Below are 18,721 nucleotides of genomic sequence, written 5' to 3'. Positions count from 1 at the left end.
GCTGTGTGGCCTTGGGCAAGCCACTTAACCCCATTGTCTTGAAAAAAAAAGAAAAAAAAAGAAAAGGGCTCCCAGAGTTGCACCTGCTCCTGTCCTAGAAATTCCTGCAAAATTTGGAAACTCAAGGGGCACAGTACCTGCAAGGGTTACTCTCTCCAGATAAAATGGGGCCTAAGCAGCCCTCCTAATGGGGCAAAGCTCAGGGGTAGAATTGTCCTTACTTGGGTCTCTTTTATGAAGTTTTTGCTTAGGGAACCCAATTTCTAACTCTGTTATGAATTTTCAGTTAAGTTTTGAGCTTAGCATTTTTTAAAGAAAGTTGTCAAAACAACTATTGTTTTCTAGAAACCCTGCCTTTAGTGTAGCTGTAATATTAATAACAGCTGATAACTACTCAGATTTCTATAGTTTTATGTACTTTTAGGTTTATGGAACAATTTTATATGAGCATCTATGAGAAGGGAATAAAAGCATTTTTGTATGGTTTTTATAAATGAAGAATTCTTATTGGAAACTGAGGCTCAGAAGGATAAGGAGAAATGCAAAAAGGACACAGATACAAGAAATGTTAATTGAGGTGGAATTAAGACTCTAAAAGATGGCAGCCTAGAAAACAGAGCTCTGAAGCAAAAAAATCCTATAGGATTAATAGAGAAATTTTGATCAAGCGAGTAGTTGGGGAGAAAATGGTTGAACTCCAGGTCAGTTGCTTCCCAGGTTATACCAGTGAAAGCTGGACTTTTCATTGGAAACTCTGAAGGTTTGCTGATGCACTTCCAAGTCCTCCAGTAATTCAGAGAGGCTCTCTCAGCAACAGGGATATCTGCAGGCCTCACACGTAAATGATGTTTCCCTTCCTTCAAATTATCTAGAGTCTGTGGGATAGAAAAAGTTATAGATTTGGTTAATCATCTGAGTTTCCCTAATGTGAAATTATAATAAAGGGGTAAATAAAATCCAATTTACCTAAGGAAAGTGTTTTGATATATCATCAAAAAAGTAGTAATATAAGATAACAGGCTGAGAGCCATTCTAAAATACTGGTTCACCCCTTTATTTTTTATTTTTAAAATAATTTTATGCTATTATATCCTACTAAATAATACAAGACTTAAGAATGTCAGTAATAGGGGACGCTAGGTGGCGCAGTGGATAGAGCATCGGCTCTTGAGTCAGGAGTACATGAGTTCAAATCCAGTCTCAGACACTAAATAATTACCTAGCTGTGTGGCCTTGGGCAAGCCACATAACCCCATTGTCTTGCAAAAACTTTAAAAAAAAGTCAGTAATATTGACATTCACATTGGCATGTTTAACTAACTAGAACTTGATTTACAGCTATACTAAAAAGGTTTGGCTAGTATATATATATATATATATATATATATATATATATATATATACACACATATATATATTTAAATATATACATATGCATATACATATACATATGCATATACATATACATATGCATGTGCATGTGCATATGCATATACATATTATATATGTACATGTATACCATGTTTCCCCCAAAACAAACCCTAGCATGAGTTTTCAGATGCTCATAATATAAACCCTACCCCCAAAATAAGCCCCAATTAAGATCTTCAGCAGATTGGAGGTATTTATTATATCCATTATAATATGAGGATGAACTTATTGAATTATAAAAAATGTAAAACAAATAAATATTATTGACTTTAATACTTAAAATAAGTTATAATATAAATTATATTTAACATAACACCCAAGCAAGCACCTTTGGATGAGAGGGAAACACTTATGTAAATTGATGAATTTGAAACTTATTGCCAAATAAACAATTGTAGTATAGACACAATTCATGAATAACGTCTGTATGGAAAGAAAGCCTCAAGAATGAATTTGTTCCAGCCATTTATGTTCTTGAAACTGAAAAAGTCTGCTACACGCAAACAGTTATAAGGAAGTAGGTTGATTTAATGTTGTCACTTGTTTTGTGAGATGGCCAAAGAGGTCTACTAGTCTGGTATTCAGCTAGTGCTCACTGCACTAAAGACATGAAGAACTTCCTTGCAGAGAGTATAACTCAAATAATAATTTCTGCAGGAATGACTGCCAGTCTCCAGATAGCCCCTGAAAATAAGCCCAAATGCATCTTCTGAAGCAAAAAAAAAAAAAAGGGGGAGGGAAATATGTACATATTTGTTTCTGATGGTAGCATTCTCTAGGGTGGAGGAAGTTAGAAGAAACAAAGGAAGGAAATGATTACTATTATACATTTCAAATTAAAAGCAAGGTGTACATAATAGATTTACAATTTTATGTGTAATCCTTTTCTCTCTCTTTTTTTTAAAAAAGTTAAAAATTCCTTAATTTTTTATTCCTGGTACCACTGCTACAATTTACAGGGCAAGATACCTGAGTTAATGAAAAGAAAAAGACAAAGCAACAACAGATAAGAAAAGACCTCAGGAATGTACATCTAATTGGCACTACATTGCATTAAGCAAAAGCTGCACTTTTTTGCAAACTGTGCCTATGACAGTCTTGAACAAGAAGGGTTTTTTCCTGAGTATGGATCATCATTATTTGGGACAACTGTCTCAAAGTAACCTACAGCTTTCCTGACAACTCCTCACTCTCTCCTGCTAAGAACTATAGCCCTTTTCTGTCGAGTTTTTGGAACCTTCTGCTACCATATCCACCACATGGTCTGCCTGAGCAACTTCCACCAAAACTGCCTCCTTTCATGGGTCCAAAATTTGATTGCTGCTACTCACTATAATTTCCAAAATCATTATGATTCCCACTGCCATCAAAATTACCACCAAAATTTCCTCCATCGTAACCATCATATCCTCCTCCACCACCACCATATCCACCACTTTGGTTTCTGTAACCTTCTCCATCACCAACAGCATAACAACCTCCTCTACCACCCTAGCCAGGACCACCTCCATAGTTGCCAACATCTCCATCAAATCCATTATATCCACCACCTCCACCATCATAACTGCCTCTATTTTGCCATCACCATCTCCTCCATAGCCATCTCTTCCACCAAGTTTCTGCCAAGGCCAAAGTTTCCTCCAATATCTCCCAAATTTCCTCCTTGACCCATAAAATTGCCTGAGCAACCTCCACAACCTCTTTGTGAGTCAGCAGACTGCACCTCTTGCTTCCAAAGGCCCTTTTTCACTTCATAGTTATGCCCATTAATAGAATATTTCTGAACAATTTTTTTCAATTGTATCATGACCATCAAAAGCAAATCTTCTTTCTGCTCTGTCAATCTTCTATAACTTCTATTGTTTCCATACTTTTTAAAAAATTATTTTTCAAATTTTATTTAAGGCAATGCCCAAGGTCACATAGCTATGCAATTATTAAGTGTCTGAGGCGGCATTTGAACTCAGGTCCTCATGACTCCAGGGCCACTGCCCTATCCATTGTGCCATCTAGCTGCCCTAAATTATATATTTTATTTTTTCCAATTATATATAATAGTAGTTTCTACCAATCATTTTTGCAAAGTTTCGAATTTTACAATTTTTCTCCCTCCTTCCCTTCCCCTCCCCAACAGAAGGCAGTCTGATATAGTCTTTATATTTGTTTCCATGAAATGCATAGAACAAAATTGTATGTATTGAGAGAAAAAAATATCCACAAGGAAGAAAGGAAATATTAGAGGTAGAAAAATTATGTAATACATAAGACAATTTTTAAAAATTGAAGATAATAATCTTTGGTCTTTACATTCAAACTCCACAGTTCTTTCTCTGGATATAGAAGATATTTCCTATCACAAATCCCCTAAAATTGTCCCTGATTATTGCACCGGATGGAGTGAGCAAGTCCATCAAGGTTGATCATCATCCCATGTAGTTGTTAAGGTGTATAATATTCTTCTGGTTCTGCTCATCTCACTCAACATCAGTTCGTGCAAGTCTTTCCAGTCTTTTCTGAAATCCCATGCCTCTTGGTTTCTAATAGAACAATAGTGTCCCATCACAAACATATATCACAATTTGTTCAGCCATTCCCCAATTGATGGACATCCCTTCGATTTCCAATCTTTTGCCACCACAGAGCTGTTATGAATTGTACATGTGGGGTTTTTACCCTTTTTCATAATCTCTTCAGGAAATAGATCCAGTAATGATGTTGCTGGATCAAAGGGTATGCAGAGTTTTATTGCCCTTTGGGCATAATTCCAAATTTGCCATACTTTTCAAAGAAGTCTCTTAAATTATATTCTTCTATATCTTCTTTAACATCACCAACAAAAATTTTATTCAGTTAGATGTGCACCAGGATTTAATAGAATCCTCTCTAGACACAGCTTTGGTTCCACTACATGCCCATCAACCTTATGTGGTCGAGTACACATTGCTACATTTACCTCTACACAAGAATAAGTCACAAAGCCAAAGCCTCTGGAATGTTTTGTTTGGGGATCTCTCCTTACCACACAATCTGTGAGAGTGCCCCATTTTTCAACGTATTCTCTTAAACTATCATCTGTGGTTTCAAAGTTCAAGCCACTAATAAACAGTTTTCTCAACTGCTCTGGTTCCTTTGGATCATGACCCTCAATTTTGAGACCTAAGGTGTATTGAGACCTAATTTGGATTCTAATCATCTTCTTTTTATTCTATTTTGTTATGGAAAGGCTTATGTTCAGAATAAAAGTAAGAAAAAGAGGAAAAGGTTTGGCATTTTCTCATTTTTTTTCTTTTCTTTTTAAAAAAACATTTATATGTCTTTCTAACAACATGTAATGGTAGATTTTCACCAGTCTTTTTTTTTTTTTTTTGGCAAGGCAATGGGATTGTGACTTGCCCAAGGCCACACAGCTAGGTAATTATTAAGTGCCTGAGGTTGGATTTGAACTCAGTTACTCCTGACTCCAGGGCCAGTGCTCTATCCACTGCACCACCTAGCCACCCCCCACCAATCATTTTTTTAAACAAAGTTTTGAATTTTACATTTTCTCCCTCCCTCCTTTTCCTCTCCCTGATAGAAAGCAATCTAATAAAGGCTCTTCATGTGTAATTATTCTAATCATAGATCCATATTAATCATGTTGTGAAAGAAGAATCAAATCTAAATGGAAGAAGAAATCATTAGAGAGAAAATTAAAGACATAATACACGAGACAACTTCCTCTAAATTTCCAGTTGTTTGCCACCACAAAAAGAACTGCTATGAAAATTTTTTACATATAGGTTTTTTTATCCTTTTTTGTGATCTCTTTGGAAAACAGACCTATTAGTAGTATTCCTGGATCAAAGAATATACACATTTTTATTGCCTTTTGGGCATGGTTTCATATTGCTCTCCAGAAAGGTTGGATCAATTCACAGCCCCCTAACAATGTATTAATACCCTAGTTTTCCCACATCCCCTCCAACATTGCTCGTGTTCCTTTTTAGTCATATTGATCAATCTGATAGGTGTGAAGTGATACCTTGTTGTTTTGTTTTAATTTGCATTTCCCTAATCAATAATGATTTAGAACAATTTTTCATAGAATTGTAGATAGCTTTAATTTCTTCATCTGAGAAGTGCCTTTCCAAATCCTTTGACCATTTAACAATTGGGGAATGACTTCTTCTAAATTTGAATCAGTTCTCTACATATTTTAGACATGAGTTCTTTGTCAGAAACACTACTGATAAATATTTTTCCCAATTTAATGCATTCCTTTTAATCTTGGTTGCAGTGGTTTTGTTTGTGCAAAGTTTTTCAATTTAACTAATCAAAATTATTCATCTTGTCGTTTATAATATTTTCTCTCCCTTCTTTGGTCATAAACTACTCATCTTTCCATATATCTTACAAATAAACTCTTCCTTCTCCTTCTTGGCTTACTATATCACTATCACCTTTTATTTCTAAACCCTGTATCCATTTCTATCTTATCTTGGTACAGGGTATGATATGTTGGCCTATGTTTAGTTTCTGTCATACTATCTTCCATTCCCCCCAGCAGTTTTTATCAGAATGAATCCTTATCCTAGAAGTTGAAATCATTGGCTTATTAAACAGCAGATTACTATAGTCATTTACTATTATTTCTTTTGCCACCATTCTTTTTCTTAGCCAGTACAAAACAGCTTTGATGACTGAAACTTTATAATTTTAGATCTGGTATGGCTAAGCTTCCTTTCTTTGCATTTTCCCCCATTAATTCCCTTGATATTCTTGACCTTTTGTTCCTCCATATGAATTTAGTTACTATTTGTTTTGGAAGTTTGCTTGGTATGGTACTGAATAAGCAATTTAATTTAGGTAGAATTGTCATTTTTATTATATTAGCTTGGCTTGCCCATGAGCAATTGACATTTGCCCAGTTGTTTAGATCTGATTTTATTTGTGTGAATATGTTTTATAGTTGTTTTCATAGAGTTTCTGAGTCTGCCTTGGCAGGTAGACTGCTAAGTATTTTATGTTGTCTACTGTTACTTTGAATGAAATTTCTCTTGCTGTTGTGTTTTATTAGTAATATATAGAAATGCTGATAATTTTTGTGGATTTATTTTTATATCCTGAAACTTTGCTGAAGTTGCTAATTGTTTTAAGTAGTTTTTTTTTATCTGATTTTGTTCTTTTTTTTCCAAGGCAATGGGGTTAAGTGACTTGCCCAAGGTCACACAGCTAGGTAATTATTAAATGTCTGAAATTGAATTTGAACTCAGATCCTCCTGATTCCAGGGCCAATGCTCTATCACTGCACCACTTATCTGCCCTTCTAAATGACTTTCTATGGTTCTCTAAAGGATAAAATCATGTCATCTAAAAAAGAATGAGAGTCTTGTTTCTTCATTACCTATTCTAATAAGCTATTATTTCTAACACAATATTGAATAGTAGTGGTGATAATGGACATCCTTGTTTCATCCCTGATTTATTGAGAATGCTTCTAGTTTCTCCCCAGTTACATATAATGCTTATTGATCATTTTAGATAGATACAACTTAATGTTTTAAGGAACATTCCATTTATTCCTATACTCACTAGCATTTTTAATAGGAATGGGTGCTATATTTTGTTTTTGGGTTTTTTTTTTTTAGGGTTTTGCAAGGCAGTGGGGTTAAGTGGCTTGCCCAAGGCCACACAGCTAGGTAATTATTAAGTGTCTGAGGCTGTATTTGAACTCAGGTACTCCTGACTCTAGGGCCGGTGCTCTATCTACTGCGCCACCTAGCCGCTCTTTGGGTACTATATTTTGGCAAAAGCTTTTTCAACATTTGTTGACCTAGCTGTGTGGCCTTGGGCAAGCTACTTAACCCCATTTGCCTTCCAAAAACCTAAAAAAAAACCCCAAAACCCCATTTGTTGAAATAATCATATGATTTCTGCTAGGATTGTTACTGATTTGGTCAATTATGCTGATAGTTTTCCTAATATTGAACCAACCCTGCATTTCTGGTATAAATCTTACTTGATTGTCGTGTATTATCCAAGATAAATTGTTAATATCATTTTGCTAATATTTAAAATTTTTATATCCATATCATTAGGAAAATTGGTCTATAATTTTCCTCTCATTTTTTCTTAAAGAGTACATTTCAGTCCTAAGATACAGTCCACAAATCCAAACTAAAATATGAAACATATCTTTTTAGTGATTTATACCTTTTATTTAAAAGTTCTTTCATATACAGTTATATCATTTGAGCTTTATGATAATTCTGAGATATTGATGCTGTCATTCCTGTTTTACAGATATAGAAACAGAGGTCTCACAAGATTAAATGTCTTAACAAGGTCAACTCTTTGGATATCAATTTCCTCTTCTACAAAATGAAGGTTTTGGATTAGATAACTTCTCAGATCCCTTCTACCTCTAAATCCATGACAAAATACTTGAGAATTGACCATTTGATTTAGCAATTAAGAAATCATGGACAATTTTAGTAAAATTATATACTCTTGGGGCGGCTAGGTGGCGGAGTGGATAAATCACTGGCCTTGGAGTCAGGAGTACCTGGGTTCAAATCTGGTCTCAGACACTTAATAATTACCTAGCTGTGTGGCCTTGGGCAAGCCACCTAACCCCATTTGCCTTGCAAAAACCTAAAAAAAAAAATTATATACCTCTTCAGCTCTAGAAAGAAACATTCCTTTAAGCTCCTAATAATAATTTAAGATTTATAAAGTTCTTTCATCACAGCAAATCTGGAAGGTAGATAGAACTGGTATCATTCCTATTTGACATGTAACCTATGTGTCCACTGAGGCTCTTCAAACCTCCTTCCTCTGACAAGGCAGGCATGGAGGCTTTCTTGTGGGTTATTTTCGTATCATCTTTCTGGGTTTTGTTCCACCACCCCGCCCCCCCCCCCCCCCCCCAGGAATAGTCATTTTCTGACAACACTTAAATCTGGCTTGTTTTTAACACTCTCACAAATAACAATCTTCCTTTTAAAATCTGGACATAAAAATTTGAATCTAGATTTTCTGACTCCAGATCCAATGCTCTTCCCTCATTCTGCTGTTCTGCCTGTCATGGATTGTATCCTCTAAGAAAAGGATGCTTGGTTACCATGCCACATTTAAAATAAAATAAAAAAACCACATTTCAGTCCTTGCTTGTTGGGAGGTGCCAATCAAAAGCATGGATTTTAATCATGCTCAGGACTAACAAGTTGGCTTCCTGTGTTTGTTCAGGAATATAAAAAGTCCATCAGAGGCTATATACATATAAATATATACTTGTACACATGTGTGTATGTATATATGTATATATACATTCAAAAAATATATATATTTATATATTCACATATACATGTATTCTTCTGGTCCAAAAATATTCATATTCTTCTACATTCCTACATGGGGTTTGTTGTCTGCCTGTCTTATATGAAGAAATCCAGGTTGATACTGTGGAGCAGAAAAATCCACTGATGTAACATTTGGAGAAATACATTTCCCTGACAAGAAATACATTTCCCTGTGTGACCTTGGACCAAGTTAACAACTTCCTTAGGCTTCCTAAATGAGGAAGTTGGACTAGATAAGGTCCTTCTCTAAGTAAATTGGGGTGGGGGGGGATTCCTTTGGGAAATGCAAATTTGGGTTAGGTGACTGAATGTTAGCTAGAAGACATCCTAGGTAGTTCAGAGAGGAATTCTCTTTTATGATTGCAGTTATCTTAAATGGCTATGAATTTATCAACCATTCATTAACAGGTTATGGCACAGGGGGAAAGACATACTATGGCTTTATTCATCAGATGTCATTGTATTTAGAGCTAGAAGGGAACTTGAAATCATCTCATTTTACAGATGAGGAAATTGTGGCATAGAGAGGGAAGGGACATTTGAAATCAGTTTATTTTACAGATGAATCAAAATCTAGAGAATGAAAAATGACCAATCCAAAATCCCAGTGAATAGTAAATCACAATAGTGCTCAAAGGTGGATCAAGGTAGGTGTTTCAAGGGACCTTTGAAGTTTCTTAATCCCATCCCTTCATTTTTCAGAGAAACTGAAGTGCCTGAGTCCAATCTTTAGATTTTTAATTCATTGTTCTTGGAAGTATATTTCTGAGAATAAGGGTAGTAGTACTCTGTTCCAGCATCATGAAAGATGGGAGACTACTGCTCATCTTTTCCCCATACTGGCATCATTTGTGATAAACACAAGACCTGGCTTCAGTGAGTACATGGAAAATGTTTTTGAGCCGCTGGTCAATTGTGGATTGCTCGCTTACAAGTAGAGCAACGACAGATTCCAAGTTTGGCACTCCTCAGGAGGTAGTGAGAGAAGAAATATAAGCTCTATGTTCTATAAACCCACATCTCCTGTGGACATGATGGCACATAAACGAGTCCCTCTGCTAGGAAAGCCAGGGCTGTTTTACAGTCAGGTTTAGTAATCATTGTTCAGGCCCAAAGAAAAGAAACATGCCCAGTCACATGGGTAACAAAGTAGCAAAATCAGGATTCAAACCCAAGTCCTCATCAGTGCTATTTTCATTATGTCCCATTGACTGTCCCAAATGTCTTGAGAGGAGTGAAGCTGAAAAGTACAACTGCAGATAGAAAAGAAATAACTATGGGATTTTTCCATGAATACATCCAATTTTAGGGATTATAACATTGAGTACTTGAGTATCTAAATTGTAGTTTACACGAGATATGCAAAACCAAAGCATTAGGCAGCATCTTCTCTTATTTTTTAGCTTGATGAACTCAGAGAATATGGATACTAAATGGCCAATAGCAATAGTGTATATACACACACTCACATACACAACCTACACACTTTTTAGAGTTTTTAGAACTGTGGCTGTGATTTCCTTTACTCTGTTTGTTTTGCAAGGCAATGGGGTTAAATGGCTTGCCCAAGGCCACACAGCCAGGTAATTAAGTATCTGAGGTCACATTTGAACTCAGGTACTCCTGACTCCAGGGCTGGTGCTCCATCCACTGTGCCACCTAGCCACCCCGTTTTCCTTTACTCTGGAATCATGCACTCCTAGAGTGAACTCTTTTTATAATGGAGTGGGCATTCACTCTGCAGTTTCTGACTTTGGAGATTTGTCTGGGGCCCTGAAAGTTAGGTGCCTTTCCCAAGGTCATAATTCAAGCTTGTTTTCCTAACTCCAAGGCTGGTTCTCTATTCATTAAGACTTGTTGCCTCCCTGCTTACAAAGTGCATTTTCTTCTTCTTCCCATGCCCTCCCTTCTCAGCAGATTGCCTCATAATTCTCCCCCCCCCCCCCTTGTCTCTCTGATCTTTGTCTCCTAATCTACTGGTTTCTTCTGTCTACAAACATACCTGTCTCCCCCATTCTTAAAAAAAAACATTATCTCCCAACATTATAATTCTACATTTTCTCCTGAAGAAGTCACCTACTCTTGATGTCTCCACTCCTCTCCTCTCACTTGCTTATATACTCTCTGCAACCTCAATTGAAATAGATCATTCAGAAATTACAAATGAATTCTTAATTGGCCAATCTTATGGTCCCTTTATACGTCCTTTTCCTTTTCAACAATTTGAAATTATTGGTTGGTCACCTTCTCCTCCTGGATATTCTCTCTTCTCTAAGCTTTTTCTCCCCAAGAGTCCATCAGTTCTTTTTCTGAATATGGAAAGCATTTTCCTTCATGAGTCCTTGTCTTGAATCATTGTATTGCTAAGAATAACTGGGTCATTCACAATTGATCGTCACACAATGTCATTGATACTGTGTACATGATTTTCCTGGTTCTGCTTTTTCACTTTGCATCAGTTCATACAAGTCTTTTCAGGTTTTTCTGAAATCTGCCTATCCATTATTTCTTATTGCACAATTGTATTCCATTACAATCATATACCATAGCTTGTTCAGTCATTCCCCAATTATTGAACATTGCCTCAATTTTCAATTCTTTGTCACTAGAAAAAGAGTTGTTATATTTTTGTATATATGGATCCTTTTCTCTTTTATGATCTCTTTGGCATACAGACCTAGTAGAGGTATTGCTGGTTAGGTTTGCCCTCTGGGCATAATTCCAAATTGCTCTATAGAATGGTTGGATTAGTTTACAACTCCACCAACAGTGCATTAGTGTCCCAATTTTCCCATATGCTCTCCAAAATTTTTCATTTTCCTTTTTTTGTTACATCAGTCAATGTGATAGGTGTGAGATATTATCTCAGTGTTGTTTTAATTTGCATTTCTCTAATCAAAAATATTTTAGAGCATTTCCTCATATGTTGATTTTTTTCCCCCTTCTTCCCATGCCCTCCCTCTCAGAGCTTTAATTTCTGTATCTGAAAACCACCTGTTCATATCCTCTGACCTTTTTTCACCTGGGAAATAGTTTGTATTCTTATAAATTTGACTCAGTTTTCTATATATTTAAGAAATGAGGTCTTGATCAGAGACACTTGTTATAAAAATTGTTTCCCAGCTTTCTGTTTTCCTTCTAATCTTGATTACATTGATTTTATTTGTACAAAAGTTTTTAATATAGTAAAAAATCTATCTTATATTTCATAATGCTCTCCATGAATTCTCATAGATCTGAGAGCTAGACTATTCTTTTCTAATTTGCTTGAGGAGTCTAAATCACGCACCCATTTTGACCTTATTTTGGTACATAGTTTTTGTGTATACCTAGTTTGTATCCTATTGCTTTTCAGTTTTCCCAGGAGTCTTTATCAAATAGTGAGTTCTTATCCCAAAAGCTGGGGCCTTGTACCTCCTGACTCCAGGGCCAGTGCTCTATCCACAGCATCACTTAGTTGCTTCCTATTGTCTTATGTACCTAATCTGTTTCACTGATCCACCCCTCTGTTTCTTGGCTATTTCTTTGGTGATTACTATTTTATAATATAGTTTGAGAACAGGTATTGCTTAGACCACCTTCCTTTTTATTTATTTTTTATTAATTTCCCTGATATTTTTGGTCCTTTGTTTTTTCAGATCATTTTGTCATAGTTTCTAGTCTTTTGGAACACTGCTGAGCATTCCTTCTCATTTCCCTTTGCTAGTCCTTAATCCAGGTCATTTCTATTAACTGTGGGAATCCCCCAGAGCTCTGTTCTGGAGTCTCCATTTTAAAGCTATAGTCTCTGGATTCAATTATCATCTCTATGCTATTGATTCACAAATTTATATATCCACTTTCTAGTCTCTCTCCTGAGCTCCATAGTCTTCCATCACTATCATCTTGAATTGGATGTTTCATAGGCATTTTCAATTTAAAATATTTGAAACTGAACTCTTATCTTCCCCATCCCCTAAAATCCTTCTCTCTTTTTAAAGTTATCCTGGCTCACAATCTCCGTGTCATTCTCAACTCCTCCATCTTGCTCCCCCCAGATCCAATCTAATCTAAACCCTGTCATTTGCTCCTTCACAAAATATTTCTGATACATCTCCCATTTCTCTCCCCATACAGCTATCACAAGTTCTGAGCACAATGCCTGGCAAATAGCAGCTAATAAATGCTATTGCAGGACTGCCTTCTAGAAAGCTAAAACTAGGTGTGGAAGTGAGGTTTAAACTAAATGAGTCTCTAATGGAAGGATGAGAAGTTAAGGAAAGGTGTGTGGATTTTGTGGGATTCAAAATAAAAATTAAATCATGCCCTTACTGGGGTCAGTGTCCTCAAAGGTTTAGAATCCAGCTCCTCCTGTCCCTTCATTCTGCATACCTTTCTGAAAGATTTTTCTACATTACAGATACTCTTGATGTGATATGTTTACAATGTATCTTGATAAACTATGATCTTTTTTGGGGGGGGGTAAAGAATGAGATGAGCCTGAGAGATGAAAGATTTTTGCCTGCTTTAGTCAATGAGGGGAGAGGAATGTCTGTAAGTAGGGGCAAGTAAAACCAAATCTTCATTGCTATCTGCTGAATTTGAGGGAAATCTCTCCCCCCCTTTTAGGGACAAAAAAAGTTTATTTAGATATTACTTTAGTTAGCAGAAGTTAAAGGAAAGAAAGATTAGCAACATCAAGCAGTGCAACAGCAGCTGCTGCCATGAGGAAATAAGCAGTAAGGAAAGGTATAGAGGCATGAGACTATAGTTGGGGGGGGGGGGATCCACTCCCGAAGAGTGGACTGGCCTCTCAAAGGAAGATGGGACAATTAACTGTTGATCATGAGTTACAGGTGGTCCAATGATTCTTAAAAATATCTCATCTCAGGGCAGCTAGGTGGTGTAATGGATAGAGCACCAGCCCTGAAGGCAGAAGTACCTGAGCTCAAATCTGACCTCATATACTTAATAATTACCTAGCTGTGTGGCCTTGGGCAAGCCACTTAACCCCATTTGCCTTGCAAAAACCTTAAAAAAAAAATCTCATCTTGATCTATTTTCCAGGCCAGCTGTTTTCCCTATATTTCACATTTTCTTTATTTTTCAGTCTTTCAAAACTGTTTTATTATTTTTTGTTATATTTGGAATCATTAGCTTTCACTTGGCCAATTCTAATTTTCTTTTTTTTAAATTTATTTTTAATAAAGATATTATTTGAGTTTTACAATTTCCCCACCCCAATCTTGCTTCCCTCCCCCTGCCCCATACTTTGTTTCCATGTTGTACCTTGATCCAAATTGGGTGTGATGAGAGAGAAATCATATCCTTAAAGAAGAGAAGAGAAGTCTAAGAGGTAACAAGATCAGACAATAAGATATCTGTTTTTTTTCCTAAATTAAAGGGAATAGTCCTTGTACTTTGTTCAAACTCCACAGCTCCTTATCTGGATACAGATGGCACTCTCCTTTGCAGACAGCCCAATATTGTTCCCAATTGTTGCACTGATGGAATGAGCAAGTCCTTCAAGGTTGAACATCACTCCCATGTTGCTGTTAGGGTGTACAGTGTTTTTCTGGTTCTGCTCATCTCCCTCAGCATCAGTTCATGCAAATCCCTCCAGGCTTCCCTGAAATCCCATCCCTCCTGGTTTCTAATAGAACAGTAGCGTTCCACGACATACATATACCACAGTTTGCTAAGCCATTCCCCAATTGAAGGACATTTACTTGATTTCCAATTCTTTGCCACCACAAACAGGGCTGCTATAAATATTTTTGTACAAGTAATGTTTTTACCCTTTTTCATCATCTCTTCAGGGTATGGACCTAGTAGTGGTATTGCTGGGTCAAAGGGTATGCACATTTTTGTTGCCCTTTGGGCATAGTTCCAAATAGCTCTCCAGAAGGGTTGGATGAGTTCACAGCTCCACCAACAGTGTAGTAGTGTCCCAGATTTCCCACAACCCTTCCAACAATGATAATTATCCTTCCTGGTCATATTGGCCAATCTGAGAGGTGTGAGGTGGTACCTCAGAGCAATTCTAATTTTCAAAGAGTTATCTTTAGTCATATTTCTATCTCTTTTACTATGTTTTTCATTCTCTTTTCATGTTTTCCTTCCATAACTTTCAGCTGATTTTTGAAATTATTTTTTTAAGCTCCTTTAACTCTTCTGGTTATCCTTGTAGAACTTTTGTCTAATCAGCGTTTTTCTTTGGGGCTTTGCTTATAGATGTTTTCAAGTCATTTTCTTCTTTTGTATTTAAGTCTTGAACTTTCCAGTCACAGCTTTTTATGGTTGGGTTTTTTTTTTTAATTTGCTCATTACTCCAACCTACTTCTTGACTTTGGATGTTAGTGTGGGATCTTTTCATTCCTGGGAGAGAAGGGGATATTTGGTCTGATCTTACTGTCCTTTCATGTCCTTCTGCTTCTCTCATAGATAAAGATGCAAGTTCCTGGTGCTTCTAAAATGGTATCATCTGTGGAGAGATCTGTTTACTGCCTTCCTGGTCTTATTTGCAAGTGGGGTCTGTTGGCCAGTGTATAGTTGAATTCAGTAGACTGATACTAGACTTAGTCACTATTAGCTGCTGAAAAACTTTAGAAGTTCAGAATGAATTAACTGCTAATTTTCCTTTGGTCTTTCTGCTTATGGTAGGATGCAATTCACTGCTTGGCTAAAGGTTACAAATGAGTTGCCTCTCTGCTCTTGGGCTCAGGCACAGCACAGCTAAATTTCTGAAACATGTTTCTTGCTATAGTATTCAGCTGGGCCCTGTGTTCTTTTAGGACCTCTCTTCTCCACCCCGGATCTATGACCTGGAATTAGATAATGGGCAAAAGATGGCAACTATTCCTGAACAGTGCTAGTTCAGGGATTCCCGGAGATCTCTTTTGTCCTGATGCTTCCTACCCTAGTGACTCCACTTCCTGATGCTGGAACACTCACCAACCATTGTTGCTAACTCAGTGCTCCTGCCCAGCTTCCACCCAGAATCCACAGACCTGTCTTCCTAAGCTGCCCTGGGCTGGAAAAATAACCATGACTTTTGATTGACTTTTCTGATCAGCGTTGGTTCTGGCACATTTTTTATATTGTTGTGGAGGAGGTAAACTGGGATAATGATCAGCTGTTATTTCTCATCTGTCATCCTGACTCTGTACCCTAGATTTAGAATTGGAAGAAATTTTAGGAAACTGAGGCCTAAGTGGGTTGAGACTTGAACAGAACTACACAAGTAATAAGCAGAGGCAAACCTTGAATTCAGATTTCTAAAATTACAAATTTAGCTCTCTTTCTGTTATGTACTATGCATGCTGCCCTCTTCTTATTTTAAAGGGTATTATATATGCTGTGGAAGGAACTCAATGTTTTTTAATTTTCAATAAAAAAGAGAAGGCAGCATTCTGCTAGATCAGTGAATTGCATCTGACCATAAGTAGAATATCCAGACTCATAGATTATCTAAACCAAAAGATTTTAGAGTCCATGATCTGTTTTTTTTAATATGTTATCTGTATTTCAGTATGATGTGCTCCTTTTGCAATTCCATGCATTTTGTATTTTGTTTTACACATTTAAAAATAATTTTCTGAAGTCCATGGAAGGCAAATGACTTATTTGAGGTCACATGTGGGTCTTCTGCCTTGGCGTCTTTTAAAAAAATATTATCTTTTGGTTTTTTATCACTTTCATTTCCCAAGTAGACAGTCTTTTTGTGATGCTGTAGCAAAAAATAAAGCCCCACTTTTCTGTGATCAGTCTGATAGCTTTACCAACCTAGTTAGGCTGGTTCTTAGATGACTAAAGGTTGGTGCACAGTTGAGAACTTTCTAGCTTGGTAAAATATACTAGCATTTTCACTTTGCTGCATAGCCTTTGAAAATTCTTGATCCCCTCTAGAGCCTAATAAAATCCTGGAGTAGGACTATAGGGGTGGAGAGAACTTGTTGAGAAAAATAGGTTTATTCTCAGCTCCATTATCAAGGGGGGAAAAAAATACCAGATATGTACATGGTCCAATTACTTCAATAAAAATTAAGTTTCTACTATGTTTAAAGCCCCTAATTTAACATTACAGAAGTATGTTATTAAATTTTATTAACTCCAAACTTTTCATTTATTTTTAAAACATCCAATATCAGCTTCAGGATAAAGCCTACTAGAGAATTTGAAGAAGCAATCAATGACTTTCTGAGATAATAGAATGGATGACGGATAATGCCTGCTCAGGAGCCTTTATTGAACGTAGGCATGGAACAAGGTCAGTTGTTCTACAATCTTGTACATTAGTTTTATGTAACGAATCATTCGTTACAGTTTCTCATCAAGACATGTCAAATCATTGATCTATGTTCTATGTAAAAACTACACATAAACTTATCTAGATGGTAACTCACATGTCAATTGAATGCTGATATCTTACCTGTAATAAAGGTGTCAGCTGCAAACCTAATGCTTGCTCATATAGCAAATTTAATTCTGCGCAGCTGGAAAAGGAGAGTTTGGAGGTATGGAGGTAATAATGCACATGCCGAAATGTGAATCCATCTCTGTCGATGAATAGCCGTTGGCTTTCTGAGGGTGTCAAGGCAGATGCCTCTTTCCACAGAAGGGAGTCTGGGAACTGAGCAAGCTTGCTTCTAGGAACGGAAAAGTGCCAACCTCCTACATTAAAATGAAACAAATCCTCTGCTGATTCATGAGACATCCCAGGTTCCTCCTAAATGGAAAATGAAGAGATTTATGACCTGGAGCACTGGGATATATTAAATGAATGCAAGGCTCTTTGGAGATTCTATCTACAAAGAAATGAGTTCATTGTTTGTTCTGGGCTTTTTCATTCCTCTTGGTGGTTATTGTCGACCAAAGAAAATTAAAGATTGTAGTGATGAGCCCACTATGTCAATAAACTTCACCATTAGAAATATAAGCTCATCTATTCATAGATGGGTTTTCTATCTCACCCACTTTTTGCTTTTTAAAGCCTTAAACTGAAATAAGATAGAAAAACCAGGATGTCTATAAATGCAAATGTGTTCAACTAAAATGGACCCCACTTGTAAAAACAAGGTGATGAACTAGTGGGGGCAAAAACTTGAAAAAGCAATTTCTTTAAGTCTTTGCTTTGACTAATGATTCAGACTTGTCACTTTTGTTGTCACTGACTTGAAGTGGTCAGTCTGGGTCTGAACTCTGAGATCACAGGCAAGTCTCTAAATCCTTTTTTTTTTTAAATGTATAAAATGGGAATTGGTTAGTCTATATTTGTGTTATTTACTTCACAGTAATTTTTTAAAGTGAGCAATTTAACTATTGTTCTGATTTTCATGATTAATGCACTGGTGAAATCTTGGACAGATTGTATCCTAAAAAAAAATTCTAATCCCCCCCCCAATCTCTGTGACAGTAAGTCCACAAGATGAATAGCATGGTTAAAAGTAAGATTTGATTATTAAAAGGGGGGGGGTCTCCAAAGCTAGTCCTTGGGTGATCTCGGCCAGCCCTCGGCTCCGTCAGCCCAGGCAAGGCCAAGGCTCGAGGACCGGCCACCCGACACTTCGGGCTGGCTGCCAGGGGGTGCCCGGCCCCCGGGGCCTGCCTTCTGGGGGCCCGAGCATCCGGAAGGTCGCCCCCCACGCTTGGCCTCAAGTGCCAGGCCAAGGGATGCGGGAAACTGAGGCCCGGGCCTACTAGGGCGCCCCTTCCTCATCAAGTCCCCTCCCCGAGGGTGGGCCCGAGGGTGGGCCCGAGGCCCCGGCCTGGGCTGGCTCCATACCATGGTCCCTGCGGCCTCGGGCAGAGGGCTGCTGCCAGTAACGGCCGTGGGGCGGGGGCGGGGCGGGGAGCGCGCGCGTGCGCGCTGAGGGGGCGGCAGTGGCGCGTGCCAGCCGGGAGGGCGCACGAGGCGCGGGGCGAGGCGCCGCCCGAGGGGCGCGAGGCAAGGCCGCGGGCCGTTACGGAAG

General features: G+C 37.5%; 1 protein-coding gene and 1 pseudogene across 1 annotated transcript in view; both read right to left on the bottom strand.

The window, feature by feature from the left end:
- Positions 1 to 18,624, bottom strand: part of KCTD19 (potassium channel tetramerization domain containing 19) — a 49,070-nt gene extending 30,446 nt beyond the window's left edge. Inside the window, exons 1-3 of the mRNA XM_074202513.1 lie at positions 18,535 to 18,624; positions 17,182 to 17,478; positions 725 to 875 (exon numbers count right to left, since the gene is read on the bottom strand). Of these exons, the coding sequence (XP_074058614.1) occupies positions 725 to 875; positions 17,182 to 17,478; positions 18,535 to 18,537 (451 nt within the window). The 5' untranslated portion in view covers positions 18,538 to 18,624. The remainder of the gene's footprint in view (positions 1 to 724; positions 876 to 17,181; positions 17,479 to 18,534) is intronic.
- On the bottom strand, positions 2,638 to 4,624 carry LOC141493072 (heterogeneous nuclear ribonucleoproteins A2/B1 pseudogene; annotated as a pseudogene).
- Positions 18,625 to 18,721: the final 97 nt, after the last annotated feature.

This window comes from Macrotis lagotis, chromosome 1 (genome assembly GCF_037893015.1).
Source record: "Macrotis lagotis isolate mMagLag1 chromosome 1, bilby.v1.9.chrom.fasta, whole genome shotgun sequence".
NCBI lineage: Eukaryota > Metazoa > Chordata > Mammalia > Peramelemorphia > Peramelidae > Macrotis > Macrotis lagotis.
Note: the sequence above shows the minus strand (reverse complement) of the source record. Positions and strands in the feature narration are given on the sequence as shown.